We start from the raw sequence: 20610 nt of genomic DNA, 5'->3' as shown, positions 1-20610 counted from the left end.
ATTGTTTACCTGACAAGTTATAGTTGGTTTACATTACATTATTTCCCTGATAAGCTATAGTAGGTTTACAGTACATTATTTACCTGTCAAGCTCTCGTAGGTTTACAGTACATTGTTTACCTGACAAGCTAATGTAGGTTTGCAGTACATTGTTTATCTGACAAGCTATAGTCGGTATATAGTACATTGTTTACCTGACAAGCTATAGTATGTTTACAGTACATTGTTTACCTGACAAGCTATAGTCAGTTTACAGTACATTGTTTTCCTGACAAGTTATAGTAGGTTTACAGTACATTATTTACCTGACAAGCTGTAGTAGGTTTACAGTACATTATTTACCTGACAAGCTATAGTGGGTTTACAATACATTATTTACCTGACAAGCTATAGTCGGTTTATAGTACATTACTTACCTGACACGCAATAGTAGGTTTACAGTACATTGTTTTCCTGACAAGCTATAGTGTTTACAGTACATTGTTTACATGACAAGCTCTAGTGTGTTTACAGTACATTATTTACCTGACAAGTTATAGTAGGTTTACAGTGCATTGTTTACCTGACAAGCTGTAGTACGTTTATCTACATTGTTTACCTGACAAGCTATAGAAGGTTTACAGTGCATTATTTACCTGACAAGTTATAGTCGGTTTACAGTACATTGTTTACCTGACAAGTTATAGGAGGTTTACAGTACATTATGTTCCTGACAAGCTATAGAAGGTTTACAGTACATTATTTTCCTGACAAGCTGTATTTGTTTTACAGTACATTATTTACCTGACAAGCCATTGTAGGTTTACAGTACATTATTTACCTGACAAGCTATAGTGGGTTTACAGTACATTATTTACCTGACAAGCTGTATTAGGTTTACAGTACATTATTTACCTGACAAGCTATAGTGGGTTTACAGTACATTATTTACCTGACAAGCTATAGTAGGTTTACAGTACATTATTTACCTGACAAGCTATAGTGGGTTTACAGTACATTATTTACCTGACAAGTTATAGTAGGTTTGCAGTACATTATTTACCTGACAAGCTATAGTGGGTTTACAGTACATTATTTACCTGACAAGCTATAGTATGTATACAGTACATTGTTTACCAGACAAGCTATAGTGGGTTTACAATTCATTGTTCACCTGACAAGCTATAGTAGGTTTACAGTACATTGTTTACCTGACAACCCATAGTCGGTTTACAGTACATTGTTTACCTGACAAGCTGTAATAGGTTTACAGTACATTGTTTACCTGACAAGCTATAGTACATTTACAGTACATTGTTTGCATGACAAGCTGTGGTAGGTTTACAGTACATTATTTACCTGACAAGTTGTAGTAGGTTTACGGTACATTATTTACCTGACAAGCTATAGTACGTTTATCGTACATTGTTTACCTGACAAGCTATAGTTGGTTAACAGTACATTGTTTACCTGACAATCTATAGTCGGTTTCCAGTGCATTATTTACCTGACAAGTTATAGTAGGTTTACAGTACATTATTTACCTGACAAGCTATAGTACGTTTATCGTACATTGTTTACCTGACAATCTATAGTCGGTTTCCAGTGCATTATTTACCTGATAAGTTATAGTAGGTTTACAGTACATTGTTTACCTGACAAGCTTTCGTTGGTTTACAGTACATTATTTACCTGACAAGTAATAGTAGGTTTACAGTACATTGTTTACCTGACAAGTTATCGTAGGTTTATAGTACATTGTTTACCTGACAAGCTTTAGTTGGTTTACAGTATATTATTTACCTGACAAGTTATAGTAGGTTTACAGTACATTATTTACCTGACAAGCTATAGTGGGTTTACAGTACATTATTTACCTGACAAGCTATAGTCGGTTTATAGTACATTACTTACCTGACACGCAATAGTAGGTTTGCAGTACATTGTTTACCTGACAAGCTATAGTCGGTATATAGTACATTGTTTACCTGACAAGCTATAGTATGTTTACAGTACATTGTTTACCTGACAAGCTATAGTATGTTTTCAGTACATTGTTTACCTGACAAGCTATAGTATGCTTACAGTACATTGTTTACCTGACAAGCTATAGTATGCTTACAGTACATTGTTTACCTGACAAGCTATTGTCAGTTTACAGTACATTGTTTACCTGACAAGTTATAGTAGGTTTACAGTACATTATTCACCTGACAAGCTGTATTAGGTTTATTGTACATTATTTACCTGACAAGCTATAGTGGGTTTACAGTACATTGTTTACCTGACAAGTTATAGTAGGTTTACAGTACATTATTTACCTGACAAGCTATAGTGGGTTTGCAGTACATTATTTACCTGACAAGCTATAGTAGGTTTACAGTACATTATTTACCTGACAAGCTATAGTGGGTTTACAGTGCATTATTTACCTGACAAGCTGTATTAGGTTTACAGTACATTATTTACCTGACAAGCTGTAGTGGGTTTACAGTACATTGTTTACCTGACAAGTTATAGTAGGTTTACAGTACATTATTTACCTGACAAGCTATAGTGGGTTTACAGTACATTATTTACCTGACAAGCTATAGTAGGTTTACAGTACATTATTTACCTGACAAGTTATAGTAGGTTTACAGTACATTATTTACCTGACAAGATATAGTACATGGTTTACCTGACAAGCTATAGAAGGTTTACAGTGCATTGTTCACCTGACAGGCTCTCCATATCAACCCCACCAAACTCGTTTTGCAACATTCATTTTTCTCTTTACAATTAAAGTGGAGCTCTGCTGTCACACTTCTTTACACACCACTATTTAAAGTATTGAAATAGATTCAATCGTACCAGTGAAGGTATTGCATTTGGGTCCATTTGTCAGTGCTTGTCCACACACAACTTTTGTTTTTCTCTGATGGAATTGAAGTTTTGCCATTGGTGCAACAACTGTCGTGTGTTTTAACATGGTATCGTCACCATGTTGGAAAAACCGAAAAACTTTGCACATAGCAAGTACTCATGAGGAATGAAATTATCAGTGCCTTCATTATGTCATTCACATCTGATCAGAACGAAATGGTCCATAAAAATATAACACATTGGTCACATGATGCAGCAGCCATATTGTTAAAAAAAAAAAATCTTCTCTGAAATGGCTGAACAAATCACTGCCAGCATGTATGAAGTACACAACATACCAGTACACAAAAGTCCTGGCAAGGGTCTGCAACCTGATTGCCCTTTGTCCAATTTAAAAAAAAAAAAAAAAAAAAAAAAAACCTCAGAGTTCAATTAAAGTGCACAAATTTTTCAAATCAGCAGAACCCAAATTAAAACAGGTATTTGAAGTTATTGATACAATCAGAAAAATAAAAACTTGCATAAAGCCAGTGACAAAATGTAAAAGGCAGACCAAACCATGTATTAGAAAAACTTTATTTAGAAATAGCCAACATTAAAAAAAAACAAAAAAAAAAAACTAGTAACAATCACAAAAAAATACAAGCAATTTAAATGCAACCCTCATTAAAAAGCAGAACCTACTCAATTTAAAACCAAACTCTGGAATGCCACTGGTAAAGTACGTACAAGGCATCGAATGAATTTAGAAAAATTGCATTGAGAAGATTGACAGCAATGTACACTACAAGTCTTAAACCACAGCAAACAAATTTCCCCATTCAACTTCATCCCCAACCCCATCCCCCCCCCTCCATTTTTCAACAATACATACCCCTTTCTCCAGATGGTTAACCTAACTCAGATCAGTCACAAAAACCCCCCATTAGACATAGTTGGAGCGTGCTGTATGCGCAGAGTGTGGTCCTTTGTATTCGTTGCGCTTTGGGGGGCATGAGCAGCACAGCAACGATCCCCCCAGTACAAGTAGCGCCGCAGCCGCCCAACCGATGTACATGGACGCTCCTATTTCACGCTTTAACGACTGGGCCACCAACGGGTTGTAAAAATCCCGGACAACTTGGTTCGCAACCCAAGACACGGGGACAAGCTCCAGGATACCAGCAAGGATGAACACGACACCAGCGGCAATCATGATGCGTGCCTTTGTGACCTGGAGAAAATGTACAAGTCAGTTGGAAGAACAGGCTTCAATTTACCAAATGGGGGAAAACACTTCAAATGTTAACACGTGTGTATATATTATTATTTTTTTTTTTTACAAATCAAACAAGTTTTTACCTCATCATCAATACACGTTGTACACTTTGCACCAACAGTGCTGACAAGCACCGCGAGTACAGCCAAAACTATGGCAATAACGGTGAGAGCACGGGCAGCCTGTAGGTCCTGGCTCAAAGCGAGCATGGAGTCATACATCTTGCATTGCATCTGCCCAGTGCTCTGAACCACGCAGTTCATCCACAGGCCTTCCCAAATGTTCTGGGAAGTTACGATGGACGAGCCAATGAAAGCAGATACCTGGAGGTGGAATTGAGAGAGTCAGCATGGAAGAAAACTAAGCACACTTCAAAAATCAAGTGGGAAAAATATATAAACATAAAATAAAATTGAGGAATGAATAGGTTTGAGAGCTTTACCTTCCACATGGGGAGAATGCAGCACACAATGGCACCAATCATTCCGACGATGCAAATCACCAAACCGAGAATCTGTAAACCGGTGTTGGCCATGGTAGAGAAAGCGAATCACACTGGAAAAAGAAGGTAAAGTTAACATCACCAGATGTAAAAATAGTATACAAATATTATAATCTATCTATAATTCCAGCAATCTGTGTGTCTGTCTGTGTCTGCAACCGCCGTTTCTCGACAACCACTGGTCCGATTTAATTGAAACTTGCCAGGTATATTGCTGGGGACCTGAGTATGTGCCTTTTCAAGGTTTGATATTAATCGGACAAGTGGTTCCCAAGTTATGGCCTTTTATTTACAAAACCAATGACAGTAAACGGTGCTATGACGTCACGTTTGACTTTTTTTTTTTGCACCTACGGGCACGCATGCACTGACACGCACTAGTAATATATAAATATATTATAAGATTATAAATACATTTCAGAATATCCTCTCCACCTCCTACGTAGCCATAAGGTACATGGTTCAAGTTGCGAAAAGTTTAATTGACACGAGAATGTCGCGTGATAAAAAGGGGATTAAAAGGAAAAGCAGAATGCAGGGTTGGGGGCACGGTGAGCAAGAGGAGCTAAATCTTCAGGGAGCAAACAAATGAGGGTTACAAACAGTAAACTAAAACCTACAAAAAAGGAGGTTAAAGTCATTCAAAAAATTTTTTTTCTCAACGAAACTGATGGTGAGCAGTCTTGCAGAGCAGGTAACCGAGCGTGTTTAAACTCACGCCGTACAGAATAAAAATTAAATAAAAAAAAAATAGTGACACAAGGGCGGGGTGCGCACCTGACGGCAGGCAGGTCACGCAAGGGGCGGTGCCTCGCAGTTGAGGGTGGGGGGGAGGGAAAAGAGGAGAGAATAAAGGGGGGAGGGGGAGTGAGGGGCGTGATCGAGCTCCCACCTAACGAACAACCTCGGGGCAAGTGTAGATTCAAAACGCCATTTCCATTTTAATGGTTAAACCAGGTAGATCCAAACAATGCTCACCTGAAGCGGAGCTCAACAGCCACAGACAAATGAGGTCGAGTGAAAAAAAAAAAATTTTTAAAAACCAATCTCGTTTACAAACAACCCAACACTCCAATTGTCCAAAGTCCGAGCCGTCGTTGGCCAAGCCGTCTCGAACCAACAAAAAGTCACGTACCTCGACGAGCTGAAGGAGCTGAAGGGTTATCCGGTGTTCGACGTCGAGACAAGTGGACCCGCACGTACCAAAGATCGTCCGCTAAAACGTCCAAAACGCCGCGTCGCCTCGAACTGAACAGAACCGCACCCGCAGCAAACTTATATACGTCCAAATGGACCAATGAGGGCGCTCGACGTCATCTCCGGTACCTGTCCTCGGCGGAAATAGGTGGGGCCAGTCAGGTGCGTTACGAGTTGACGTCATCGCTCGGACGCTGCGTGACGTCATCGTTCGTGTGACTCGCCCTCGCCGTTTAAATTTTTTTTCACCTTTAATATCCCTATTTTTAACCGTGCCTTCACGTGCGGGGAACGATCTTGTCCGTACGTCGACGTATCGATCAATGTATGACGTCATCGATTCGTATCGGTCATTGTCTTTGCGTCAATTTTGGCGCCAATTATGCACATTGATTGTGTGTGATTGTTTGTTTGGCGCCTTTTTTATTTATTTATTTATTTATTTATTTATTTATTTATTTATTTTATTTATTTATTTATTTTTTTTCGGTGTGGTTGTTTCTGCACAACAAATCACGTGTTGATACTCTTGGTGTTCAAGATGATGATGATGATATGATGATGGCATGTCAAGCACGGCACGATCGTCTGGTGTGGAGCACAAGCTACTTACTCGGTGTGCCCATGGATGGACGGGCTGTTAACTGGGAGCTTGGTGAAAGCGAGGAATGTGGGGACTCCGTGGGTGGGTGAGGGAGGGGAAGTGGGGAAAGAAGGGAAGACAAAGTGCGCGAAGAGGAAGAAGAAGAGTGGAGGAGTCTTATTTAAATGACTTGTTATTTATTGACCACTTGTTGCAAATATGAAACTTTATTTCCAACCAGTTAAGTTTGTCCAATGAAACACCGACGTATGAGTGGTGTGGGATGGGATGCAGGAGCCGCAGTGCTTCGGAGGACATTCGAGGAGGACGTGTTTCATGGTTGCACTCACAGCTATTGAGTGAGTACAGGGTGTAGATGGTGGCTGGGAGGGGGTCTGGTGGGACAGACAGCTCGAAGCTCGAGTGAATGGATGGTTGCATGTTGGTTCAGTTCAGAGGGTGGAATGTCTTGTGGATGGACAAAAGGGATGGTAGAGGGGGGAGGAGGGGGGAGGATGGTATTAAATAACCCCTTTGTTATTTGTTAGTGCTAAAGAAACCTGCCTGCACTCACTCATCCCTCTCTCTACCTTCAGAAACGGCCACTATCTCACCAGCCCGAAGACATGTTGCTACAAACTCCCTGCAAGGTGTTTTGAAGTTTGATGTGAAAGCGAACACAGGTGCTCCCGTGCAAGGAACTCATGGAGACAGGTATAACTTGTCGATACAGTTTTTAAAATAAGCCTTGAATCAAGGTCGCAGCAAAAAAAAAAAAATGGAGTCAAGAAAAGTATTTGAAGCACATTGTACTTTATATTGTACAGTAAGAGTCACAGACGGAAGCATTCACGCACACCTGTACACCTGTACACCTGTACACCGGAGCGTAATTACCTTGATATTTTCACCCCTGTCTGTCTGTCTGTGAGCAGGACATCTTAAGAGCTGTGGACGGATTTGCATGAAATTTGATGGACAGGTTGGGTGTGTGACAAGGACGAAATGGTTTGATTATGGTTCAAGTCCGAATCCGGATCCAGCCTATCAGTGGGATACAAAACTACAACAGCACTTGGTGGAGTGCTTGTAGTTATGTCTGCAAGTGTTGCTCTACGCCGTGTGCGGATGTGTTGGTTGACTACACAAAGGCCAATAAGTTATCGAGTGAAATAAATCGATCGACAAATTGGGTAAAAAAAAAATAGGACAAGTTCAGTACAAGTAGCGGATGAAGCCAAAGCGAAGAGTTCAAAGGAAGGTGCAATCCATAAGACCCACAAGACGGTGAAACACTGAATGTAACGTTTAAAGGGAAGTTGGTGCATGCACCCATGCAAGGATTTTCAGGGAAATGGGACAAGAGGGGATGTGATACCAGGTATCTAGGATGGAAACGGAACAACGAGAGGGCACCAGGCATAGAGCGCATACCTCCGCCCCGTAATGCCTGATCCACGAGAACATATCGGGCCCAATACCTTTTTGAGATGTCGTGCCAGATATTGGCTTTGGCCCAATCTCTCGATGGTGAAGAATCACATTAAAAATTAAATAATTCTCATATCCAGATCCGGATCCAGATCTTCACCAAAATGTAATCAGTTCGTGTCGACCAAATTTCGTCCGGATCCGTCCACAACTTTTCGTGATATCCTGCACACAGACAGAGAGGGGTGAAAAACATAACCTCTTTCAGCTTTGGTGGCGGAGGTAAAAATAATTTGGTTCTCATTTTCAAAACACATCGAAATGGACCCAGCAATTGTCAAGGTGCAGGATGTCGTGTCGATCTAAAGTTAGTGGACACGGAATGGCAGAGCAGCTGCGAGCAGAAGGTGCTGCAGGGGGGTAGGGGGTAGGAGGGAACCATTTAAATCCCCTGAGAAGGTGTTCATTGTACTTCAAATTCATCACTTGTATTTAATGAATTGCATAAGGGTTTCTCAATATTCCTGGAATTTTTATACCACAAAAAGGTTTTTTTTTTATAATCTGTAATATCACTGCCCCAAGTGCCCCCATAGCCCGGAAAGATTTCATGCTGTCAAAAATATTTTTTTTGCTAATGTGGAATCTTAAAGACCGCTTTGACCTTCCGAGATGTTTTTACATCATAATAGCGCACTTGCATTGAAGTTGTGCACCTGATATTTGATTCGTGTCCTTGACGTACGTTTTTTGAATTGTGACCACAAAAAACACATTTTTTGATCATAACTTGAATAATTTTACTCCAATTTTCATGATGTTGAGTTTTATGGATAGATTTTGAGATGAGGACGCATTTTCTTAATCTATGCTGAATCCCTCAATGTTGAAGTTCAAGGTCATATGGAGGTGCAAACAAATAGGCTGTCATTGAATCGTGGCCTGTAAGGGTAAGCCAGGGGAGTTTTACTCTTGGTGATCGCTTTGTGATCGCAGATATCTAGTTTCAACTGTTCTTCAGTCCACATATTAAATAGCGAGTAAGAATTGTATTTATCATCTTCGCAATGTCTACAACACACCAAATGAAAGATAAAACAGAGAGAGAGAGACAGAGAGAGAGAGAGAGAAGTTACGTCATGGTTAATCTTGCAGCAGTGGAATGTCATCGTGAGTGAATGTATATAGGAGTGACATCACAAAGGCTGACTTACACCACAGGTATTTTCTTGTTTGTATACATGGGCAAGGCTCATGCAAGAGCTTCAGCAGAGTGGAATGGAACAAAGTGGAAAGGGGGAAACACCGACAGCAGAATAGAAGTGAGAGTGAGATCAAGGGGAGGAGGAGAAAGACATGCGCTGAGCATGATTGTGACCAGTTTACAGAACTCAGCACGAATGTTCATGTTATGAATAAGATTGTTTCCTGCATTGGTAAAGGTGCTGTCACACCTTGACGACTTAGCCAACAATGGCAACGTATAAAAATGTATGTAAAACGTTGGCGAACGCTGAAATTTGGATGTTTTTTTTTTAAGTTTTTGGCGTATTCATAACGTGTTGGTCGTATGCATAACATATTAGTAACGTACACAGAACGTTTCGTTGTCTTATAGATAACTTGTACCAATGAATGATTAGCGTGTTGTCGGTGTTCACAATCTATGCCCAACGATAGTCTAACTTGTGCATAGCGCACTGCACGTATCGCCGACGATCACGTGGCGTAGCCTATTAAAAAGCTGCCACTCGTCGATTCAAATCATAACCGCCTGAGAATTGGAAGTGTCAACATCGCAGTCACACCTTGACGATTTAGCCAGCGTATGTCGACCTCTGGAAAATGTGTCTAAAACGCTGGCACACGTCGAATACGGTATGGGTAAGTTTGGTTTACGTGAAGAGCACGCTGAAAAGCGATGAAGAACGCTGTCATACGTCGAAGTACATCTAGTACGTCGTGAAATTTCAAGCATGCTGAAAATTTTACGACGTACTCGCCGTATGGCTCACACGTTCTGCTATGCTGGGAATAAGTTGTAGGCACGATGTGCGATCGTTGACACACGTCGACACAAGTTCCTTGTAAGTTACTCATAAGTCGAAACACGTCGAGGTAATGTTTAGCATACCCGAAACTTATTTTCTCTGTCAAGGCACATTTTCTTTTTTTCTCCTTGGCTCCGTGAAGGCACGTGACGAAGTATCTTATGTTGTTGTTGTTGTTGTTGTTGTTGTTGTTGTTGTTTATTTTTTTTAATTTGTTTTTTTTGTCTGTCACGAATTTTAAAATATATTCGGACATTTGATTTTAAGTTTCTATGTCGACGTGACAATATCCTCAAACAGAAAATATTCACAGAGGAGGAACTAAGAATAAGACGTGAGCAAACTGAAGAGGCAATCGGACGTGACGTAACGGCATGTGACAAAATATCGGAAGTTATTGTTGTTTTTTTTTGTTTTTTGTTTTTTAAACGCTGCCAATACGCCATTATACGGTAGCTGTAAATTAGAAACACGTTCAGTAAGTTCTGTGGTCGTCCGGAAGACATCAATCAAATACGTCTACATACGTCAATATGCGTTGGAGGTACGTTACACATAGGTTCAAAGCACGTTACTCATAGGTTAGAAATAAGTTTTGGGTACGCCAAGCATTACCTCGATGTGTTTCGACTTATGAGTAACTTACAACTAACGTGCCTCGACGTGTGTCAACGATCGCATAATGTGCCTCGACGTGTGTGCAACGATCGTGTAACGTGCCTACAACACGTTACTCATCGGTTATAAATAAGTTTTGGGTATGCTAATCATTACCTCGACGTGTTTCGACTTATGAGTAACTTACAAGTAACGTGCCTCGACGTGTGTCAACGATCGCGTAACGTGCCTACAACTTATGGCCAGCGTAGCGGAACGTGTGAGTCATACCCTGGCATACGTCATAAAATTTCAAGCATGCTAAAATTTGAGGACAACCGCAAAGTACAACGATGAAAGCCAGCATACTACGACGTATGGCAGTGTTTTTCAGCGTGCTCTTAATGTAATCAAAACTTACCCATAACATATTCGACGTGCGCCGGCATTTTAGACAAATTTTTCAAAAGTCGGCATAAGCTGGCTAAAACGTCAAGGTGTGACTGGGCCTTAAGACTGGTGCTTGGTCGTGCTGCATTGTCTGAAGATTCCCCTTAACATTTGTGGTGATGGAGTCTTCTTCTTCTTCTTTATTTGTATGCGGCACAAGGCTGGGGGGTAGCAACATTGGCTGAGGGCGCAGCTGTGCTGCTGTTGTCAGTAGGTTAGTGCAGGAATTTAGAATTTGTTCAAAGTGCCGGCGACAGCTCGCCTCCTCTTTGCGAAGGACACCGTGCGATCCTTAACCTCCACCAACTAATGCCGGCAGATGTGACGCCCAGTTTAACATGTTACACACATTGATGAATCTCCCTGCTTATGAAATTCCTGGAATGACAGTTTATTTATGGGCCAAGATTCAAACCCAGGCTAGACAGCTCAGAAGCAAGTGTACCAACACTTTACCAATTTAGGCCAACATGCCCACATATTTGTGGGGTAATCAAGCTGCACACAGCCTCAACACAGCAAAAAGAGGAAGCAGGAATGAATCAGAAAAGGAACAAAACCAACCAAACTGTTCAATGTTTTCAGTATTTTGGGGCATTTCCCATCCAAAATCCCGAGTTCACCTTGTATAAACATTATAAGTCAATACATTATAATGGTTACATTTACTGAAATGTAATTGAGCTTAAATGGAAAACTCAACTTTGCTATTCCCTCACAATTTAAAATGGAGAACCAGGGTACTGCCACAACATCATGCCCGTTGTGGGGGGATGGGATGCACGCCTCCTTGCTTTGCCGCGGAAACCTCGTTGCTTTACCGTGGAAAGTGAAAATGTCAAAAATACAGAGCTCAATGAGTTGTCATTTTGCGGTGTTTTCAGGCTATATGTCGGTATAGCATCAACATGCCAACATATAAAATACTATTTCAGTGATTGAAGATTTGAATACCGATCAAAGTTCAAGTTTAAGTTCAATTCACCAAGTGACTCGTGATAGGAAACACGTCAGAAAAGGGAACATACATAATATGAACACTCAGATCTGCATTCATGGACTTTTGTTTTTATAATAATACAAGTAAGTTAATCATTAAGGACTACCGAAGTAGTGCTTGTGGTTGTTATATCCTGGGCAGGTGAACACACAAAATTATTCCAGTCTGCGTAACTGCGTAGACGAAACATGACTCGGAAGTATGGAGGCCATAACCACGATGATTTCTTCACGCGTGCGCACATCTCGTCAGCATGTCATCTCATAGACATTCATGACATCAGCTTCCTTCACATTCCACCGTACAACATTCGTCCCTCCTATCTTGCAGTAAATAACATTTGTTACCATGACAACATACTTGACAATGGCAAAACAAAGTAAACGTAACATTTTCTGGTTTACCTCGCATTCCAAAGCTGAATCTTTAATCCTACAAGTGCAGTGTCCGTGCAGATCTAGCGACTCTGTCGGACCTTTTAGGTACCGTTCGAATTACTGCACTCAAGTCCGGTTTTGAACTCGCTTTTGGGAACAGACCAGAATCTGATTTAGGGCTGGAGAGTGATCAGACGAAAATGGTAATGTCTGAGGAACCATGCCAGGTTGAACAGGTGAATGGAGTTCCACTACTAAGTCAGGTGGCTGCTGAATATTTCAAGGTATTATATCAAGAACCGCTGACATTGGTTCACACTCAGGTCAACTTTGCTCTAGTCTGCCATGAGCATTTTCATTTCTACCTGAATCATCAGCTCTCAGATGGTCAGCATGCACATATCTACTGTCATTTCCTGGAACTCTCACCAGGTAAATAGGTGGACCTTTAATAGCCAGTATCATCCCTGGAATCCACTTCTCCTTTCCTCCCCTCACATTTGACACGGACAGGCTGATACAAGTCAAGTGATCTCATTTTAGGGTTCGGACCATCACGGTGAACCTTAGAAGCATTTTGTTTACCTTCTACCCTTCTTTGTAAACAAGGCTTTTTCCATACACACATGAGTTCTGGGGGTTTTCTTTGAAGAACAATTCAGCCGGAGTTACACCCATTGTCGTATGACGAGTGCTCCTGGAATGCAAAAGTGCATTTGTTATTTTGTGGTACAATGTCTGTGATTTGTCAGATTTCTCAAACATTTCCTTGAATGTCTGAACATTTTTTCTCACCTAAGCCATGACTCGCAAGATGGTATGGTGGACATAAAATGTGATCTATGCCGTTCAATTTCAGAAACATTGTGAATTAATCTGTAAGATGAATTGTGGTCCATTATCGGGCACAACATTTTGCGGTAAACCATACCGAGCAAGCAATGCTCTAAGCACAACAATAGCAGTATAAGCTGTTGTACTGGACATAAGAAAAACTTCCAGACATTTTGAATTGCCATCTACAACTATCAAAAGATTTTCACCTTTAACTTCCACGAAATCGATGTGGATCCTTTGCCATGGTTCTGAAGCCCATGGCCAAAACAAAAGTGGAACCGTTTTCAGGGACCTTTGAGTCTCTGCACAATCATGACATGACCTAACCCTATCCTCTGTATCCATATCCAGTCCAGGCCCCCAAACGAATGGGACCTTCATCCGACACGTACCCGGGTGGTTTTCATGCAATTCTGCAAACATGTGTTCTTGTAGTGGGGATGGTATAACTAACCTCATGTCTTACCCACAACAGACATCTGTCATCTACAGACAATTTGTGTCTGCAACGCCAATATGTTTGAATGTCCTTGTCCGTACTGTGATTAGGCCAACCTGACATGGTGCACTCGTACACTTTGGTCAAGACCACGTCTTTGCCAGTACACTCTTCAAGAAGTTCTGCAGTTATGGGCTTTGAATACACTAAAGTTTTGAAAGTAAAGTTTTCCTCGGGATCTGCAGTATTCGGATCATCGAACGGCAATCTACTCAACATATCTGCATTGACATTTCGCTCAGAAGTTCGGTATGTGGAAACTAGTATCGACACTTAATTGACCCCTGGAAACTAGTATCGACACTTTAATACCAGTAGTTTCTTAGGGTCATAATGTAGCAAAATTTTCACCTGTGAGAACGTTTTTTGCATACACAAACGACTACTCATACTTTGCAGACCATGCCCACTTTGTGTGCTGGTTCAATAGGTCGTTGAGGGAGCGCAGTTTGGAAGACAAGTTTGGGACAAACTCCCCACAATAGTTGAGCATTCCCCAAAATGACTAGTTCTGAAACATTTAAAGGTCTGGGGGCCTTCTGAATAGCCTCCACTTTGCTTTGCAAGGGGCAGATTCCATCTGCACTCGACAAATGACCTAAATACTCAAGTTCAATTTCGAAAAATTTGCATTTTCCCCATTTAGACGGACATTGCGTTTGTTACGCCAACCAAACACTTCATCAAGAACTCTAATATGTTCTTCTACCGTCTCGGTAGTTACTATATCATCATCATCAATGTAACAAAGTACATGATCTAAAACTGCCGAAATCTTGTCCATGGTAGCTTGAAATTGAGATGGTGCAGTTTTCACACCAAAACACAAACGTTTCGTTGCCAATAAACTTTTCTGCACGTTCAACACCATCAACTTTGCGCAATCTTCATCCAGAAATAACTGGTTAAATGCACCAGTTAAATCTAACTTTGAGAATAATTTGGGTTGTGTCCCATTCTGTGTGATTTTGGCGAACAGATCCTGAATGTTGAGAAGTTTGTAGGTTCGGAACTAGCCTGTCATACTCGTTTTTAGTCAGTTCCGAAGGAAGTGACTTATAAAATGCGGGTCCATGTCCGTCGATCCGCCCGTCAGTCCACAATCAATCTTTCGATCATTATTCTGCAACCTGTGGTCAGAATGACTTGAAACTCGGAGGGATGATACTTGGGGAGATGCCGCAGAATTTCCCGCAATAAAATTTCAGATTTGTCACCAATTGACTTAGTTAATTAGTCCAATCAATTCATCTTCAAAGTTCTAAAACACGTGGACTATTCATAGTTTTTGCTTCTGGTTTGGTATAATGGTTCTATGGAACAATGTCTACAGCTTGTCTGAGCATTTTTCCGAATTTTTGTTCAAGAGGAAAGATAATGAGTCTTGATGAGTGTGAAGTTCATTCGGGCCACAATAAAAACAATGAATGTTAATGAGTATATCCAATATCGATGAAGTCAGAACTGACCAGGGCCCACGGGTCGTATTTTCGACAACATAATACGGTATCGGTCTTGCTTTCTGAAACACTGGTTTTGCATCAGGCTTAAGCTTGGGAGACACAGTGAACCCTTTTATGCCCAGACCCTCACTATGGAACAATGAGCTATTCGGATTTAACAGCTTTTTCAACCCTGGTGGGAATCGACATGATTAAGGGACAGAAACCTTGGGCTTTTCAACCCTTGCAACCGAGAAGATACTTTCCTAATCCAGCTTTATCTTACTCAGCCAATTCCTCCCAAACAAGGATGGACAATTCTCTTTTACAACAATGAGTTCCACCATGAACTCTTGCTTATCCCCATACTCTACTAGTACCTTGGTACATCCAACAATAGGAACAAATTCCCCCGTATAACTGCGTAAAGTTATATTGTTGTTGTACAATGGGAATTCAGATAACTTATCAAAATATGCAGTTTCTGAAACAGTTGAGCAAGATGCTGCTATGACAAGTTCAATGACAATGTCTGTGTGACCTCCTGTCACACTGAGCCTTACTGGCTTTACCCTACCGGTTGTTTCCCTCAAACTGTACAAACCAGATACTTCCTGGTCATCTTCCTGATCACTGTCCAAATCCACATTGTCGTTCACCGATGAACCCACATATTTGGTTGAACTGTTCCTGGGGCACATTTTTCATATGTGTCCCATTTTATGGCACCCCAAACAGGTCACACACATCTCGAAGCTGAAACTTCTCAGGGCAGCGATTTCCGCCACAGTACCTACATGGACATTCTGATGGTCCACGGCTCTTTCACGTACATTCTGATGGTAAGTAAAATGGCACTCCCACAATTTGCCTGATTGGCATAGACCTCTTCCCCTGCTGCACTCAGTTTGTCATGCCATCATCGGTTCTTCCTGCTTGGCTGCTCATGTGCTCCTCCCTCATTAGCCTTGCCTGCTAATTCATCCGATAAACATTACACTATGGCATATTCAAAAGATAAAATTGCCTGCGACAACTAATTTTTTTGTGTTATGGATATTTTTTAGTGAAGTCCAGACACAAGTCTGTCTCTGAGAGCTTAGTTTAGAAATCCTCTAAATGAACACGTGGAAGCAAGCTGCTTCAAATGTATGATGAAGTCAGCCACAAACTCATGCTCACCTTGGCTGGTCGTCCAAAATTTGTGTCACTCAGCAATCACGATGGGTTTAGGAGTGAAATGTTCTGCCAATAGCCTCTTCAAATCGTCGTAAGACTGTTTGTGGAGCATCTGGACTACATAAGTTCTTTACCATTTTGAACATGTCCGTTCGCAACAAAGCCAGGAACAGAATGGTCTTTTTTCCCTCGTCGATTGCATTCGCCGCCATGAATGCATCGCATCTGTCCGCGTAGTCATCAAAGCACTCCACTTTCTCATCAAAAGCTCCAATATTTCCAGCCTTGTTTCTTTGGGTTTCAAAACAATCCCAAATTTTATCTCTTTGCTGATGATTCCACCCTCTGCCGTACCATCTGCCATCCCTCTGATCAGCAGGCAGCAGCCTCTTCACTCTCTGCAGACCTGGATAAAACCACAAGCTGGTCCAACGCTTGGAATATGTCTTTCAGTCCTGACAAATCTCATACTCTCACTATGTCTCTCCAAAAGGATCTACTTTCTCCCCCATCTACTTTCCCTTCCCTATCTACTTTCCCTTCCCTATCTACTTTCTCAGCAATCCCCTTGAATACGTCCTTTCATTTAAGCTTCTGGGTCTCACTATTTGCCATGATCTTTCCTGGGAAAGCTACATCTTCAAGCTCACCTCCAAAGCCAGTCCCCAACTGGGCATCCTCCATCATGCAAAGTCCTTCTTTGGCACACCTGAGCTCCTGACCACTTACAAAGCTTTCATGCACTACCTGATGGAGTACTGCTCTCCCCTCTGGGCTGGTGCTCCTGCCTCACACCAAGCTCTGCTTCACGCTGTGGAAACCAAAGCATTTGGGATCATTGATATCTCCCACGATGAAGCTGAGTCTTTGGGTCTCTCACTCTTTCACCGCAGGCACGTTGGCAGTCTTTCTGTCTTCTACTGTATCCTCTCTCTGGCCATGCACCCACCCTCCTTGTCTGTGATCTGTCCTCCCTTTATTTCTGAAGGGCATTCAAGGTCCACCAAAAACCCCCTTCTGGTGAAACTGCCAAAATCACGAATCACTGGTCACTTTTACTCTTTCATTCCTCTTTTGTCCTGCCTCTGGAACAAACTCCCACACTCTCTCCAATTCCACTCCTCCCTCCATGTCTTCAAAACAGCTGTTCCCCACCATCTCATATCTTCCCCCAACCAAAACCATGATCTTTTCTACCACCATTAATCCACCCCAAACCCACCTCTTTCAAATTCCCTGTTTTCTTTCCTGAAAGTTCCTCTAGTACCATCTTGTTTACCCCGTTGCCCCCCAAAATATGTATTTCCTTTCTTCTCCGAAACCACACACAATTCCGATGAAATCTGACCACCATCTTCACCACCCATGATGTACCAAAGTTTGTTCATGACATGAAAAAAATAATCCATAGGTATTTACTTTCTTCTTCGTTATATATTTTGTGGGTCATCCATGCCTACCAGTGATTCCCTGCTTATCTTATCCAGCCGCTACCAGGTGAGCACCCAGGAGTACTGCCCCTATGTTTTTATACCTCCGCTGATGAAGTTGCCAGAGGCATTATGTTTTTGGGTCGTCCGTCCATCCGTATTTTTTCTGTTTTGTCTGCAACCGCTTCTCCAATTGACACAGAATTTTCGCCATAGGTGCGAGTACTCATGTAGGATGTTTTGATGATAATGATTACGTTATTGGTGACGTGGTGTGGCTGCCATGTTGAAAAAAAAGGAAGAAAACTTTGGACCTCTGTATCTCCAAAACCACTCCATGGAAAAAATTTAAACTTGGCACATGTCAAGTACTCCACATGGGAAACAAGTGTGATGTTTTGATGTGCTTATGTCAAACACTTTGCTGATCAGTATGAAGGTTTTTGATGGTCATCGAGGGCAAAACTTTATTGGGGGAAAAAATTGATGAAGTCATCGGTCATGTGGTTCAGCAGCCATGTGTAATTATTTTTTATTTTAAACAAAAAGCCTTCAAAAATCCTCTCCGAAACGGCTAAAGAGATCGAGGCGAAACGTTACAGGTATGATCAACTCTCCATGAAAAACAAAAAGTTCTACACCTATGATGTCATCGGTCACATGGTTTGGCAGCTATTACTTTTTGTAGAATAAACCTTTAAAAATCTTCTTCTCCTGAATAGCTTGACAGATCGAGGGGAAACTTCACCCACATGTTCCCCAAGCCTTGGGGATACCAGGTTGTTCGCAAATAATTAATAGGTCACATGGTCTGGCAGCCATATTGGTATTAATGAAATTCATTTTTTTTTAAATCGTTCTCTTGAACTGCTTCATCAATTGACGTGAAACGTCACAGTTATGATCTCGTACTGATGGGGAATAAATGTTTAAAATATTAGCCTGATCGGATGCATGGTCTGGCAGCCAGAATTATTTCATTTTTTAAATGTGGGTTCAGCTATTGAAATCAAACATTTTAAATCAAACTAACTTTGTACAACTATGCATAATGTAATAATGTGGGCAGAGGAACATCTGGTGACATCACGATGTCGAAGAGTGCTTTTCTAGTTTCTTTCTTTGTTGTTGTTTTCTTGTGAATTCATCTGAGTGACAAAAAGAATGCTTCTAAAAATGTAAACCTTTGTGATTCCTGGATGGTGCTGATGCAACCGATGCACCCCCTCCCCTGGGTACAGGCCGAGTAGATATTTAGTTAGCATTAGAGACAAAGAGCGAGAGAGACAATACATCTGATCCATGACCATTGTCGATTTTAATCTTCCTAGATTTGTAGATTGCATATTTTGCAGCAGCACCCAGAAAATTAAAAAGAACACCCACATCTTTACATATAGGTTTAAAGGGTACACCAAAAATAAACGTGTAAACTAAAGGAAAAAGATAATTGGTGAAAAAGATAATCAAGTATAAGAAAAAGAGAAGTTGGTCCACAACACTTCACATAAGCATGAAACAAGTCTTCCTTCTGATCACAGAAAGGACATAGAGTATTTTGTCAGCGAATTATTAATATGGTGAACAAATGTGTTGGAGGAGAGGGCCCAATGTGCCAACCTGCACTGTATATCCGCTAATACACCATGTATGGGGAAGGTATACATATGAAGCCAAAGTGGAGTACAGGGAGAGCCCGGCCCTAACCGCTCTGACCACAACGCTATTCGTGTTCTTCCAGAATGGGATACGTTTTCCTTTTGTCGAAGAAGATCACAAATTCCAGTTTTAGTTACAAGATGAAAGGGGGCTGGTGGGGGGGGGGGGAAGGGGTGTGTATGTTCAATCTCTGACTGAAAAGAAGAAGAATGGAGTACTTTAATGTCAGGGAAACTTAACCGAAAGTCATCAATGATACCAACACCTTCCCAGCCAATATTTAACCGTTTAAATTTCCGGATAACTATATGCACCACTTGGTCCACAAGTCGGACAGATCGAGAACCAACTGCAGATAGTACCACACCAACAGGTTTTCACTAAACCCCAGATATGTTCCTCAAGTCACACACCTTCTTGATTCCTCTTTGGATAAATTTTTGAATCATGGCCTGACTATGAGGGATACCAGGGAAAAATTATTGAAAAAAAGGGGTTCTTGAAGGAGCATTCCACAATTATATGCCTCAAGCAGCCAATGGACATCAAACCCTTTCCAAATGCCCAGTAAACTACGAAAGAACGTAAAAAGAGAAACAAAATTTATGTGCTCGAGATCCATCAAAAAAAAGATGCCGATCATATCTCAGTTTACCATGCTTGTTGCAGGAGAAAAAACGCAAATGGTCATCAGGGTAGTTTTTCAGTGAACAGCAGTCTCTGCAGAGACTGCAATCGAAAGACCACAATCCGATCATAGATGTTGATAGCACCTTGTCCACCTTCCTTTCAGGGATAGTACAGTATCTCAGGTCGTCACCAATGGTATCCACTCCAAAATAAATTTACCAGCATTTTACATGAAAGGGACTTCAACAGTCCTTCCCATGTTTTCAGTCTGTATTTAATTTGTTCCAATACGCCTTCCCAATTTTTCATCTCCATCTCATGATTGCCAAGGTACACTCCAAGATATTTAACTCAGTCTGTCCACCTGACTAAGTTTTGTGGGAGTGATGGTGGTAATGCACAAGAGAGGTCACTTTTTCTGCACCATAATGCTGTACTTTTATTCCAATTTATCCCACCAGAGGAGGCCGTAGAGAAATCTCTCGGACAACGCTGTAAAGCAGAGACATTGTTTGTACTTCCAATTAAAACAGACATCATCAGCATACGCTGTCTGCACAAATCTTGCTCCTTCTATACTTCTCATTCCCTGAGGTATTTGCTGTCTAATTGAAAGCAGGAGTGGCTCAAGGGCAACTACACAT

The 20610-nt window shown here is 41.3% G+C and overlaps 2 protein-coding genes across 3 annotated transcripts in view; one reads left to right on the top strand and one right to left on the bottom strand.

The window, feature by feature from the left end:
* Nucleotides 1-3401: 3401 nt before the first annotated feature.
* On the bottom strand, nt 3402-5968 carry LOC147028574 (claudin-4-like). The gene is made up of 4 exons (XM_085879115.1): nt 5740-5968; nt 4545-4657; nt 4186-4425; nt 3402-4057 (listed from the first exon to the last, which is right to left on the bottom strand). Exons 2-4 carry the CDS (start codon nt 4635-4637, stop codon nt 3770-3772), a joined length of 621 nt encoding a protein of 206 aa, XP_085735241.1. The 5' UTR covers nt 4638-4657; nt 5740-5968; the 3' UTR covers nt 3402-3769.
* A 540-nt stretch (nt 5969-6508) lies between these two features.
* The window catches only part of LOC147028573 (septin-2-like), a 159349-nt gene continuing 145247 nt past the window's right edge, over nt 6509-20610 (top strand). For both annotated transcript variants that reach the window (XM_085879107.1, XM_085879106.1), the window contains exons 1-2: nt 6509-6743; nt 6981-7098. In XM_085879107.1, coding sequence (XP_085735233.1) covers nt 6668-6743; nt 6981-7098 — 194 coding nt within the window. In that variant the 5' untranslated portion in view covers nt 6509-6667. The remainder of the gene's footprint in view (nt 6744-6980; nt 7099-20610) is intronic.

Source organism: Eptatretus burgeri, chromosome 4, assembly GCF_056783735.1.
Source record: "Eptatretus burgeri isolate ZD-2024b chromosome 4, Ebu_testis_v1, whole genome shotgun sequence".
Lineage (NCBI taxonomy): Eukaryota > Metazoa > Chordata > Myxini > Myxiniformes > Myxinidae > Eptatretus > Eptatretus burgeri.
The sequence above is the reverse complement of the archived record's forward strand: the minus strand, read 5'-3'. Positions and strand labels throughout refer to the sequence as shown.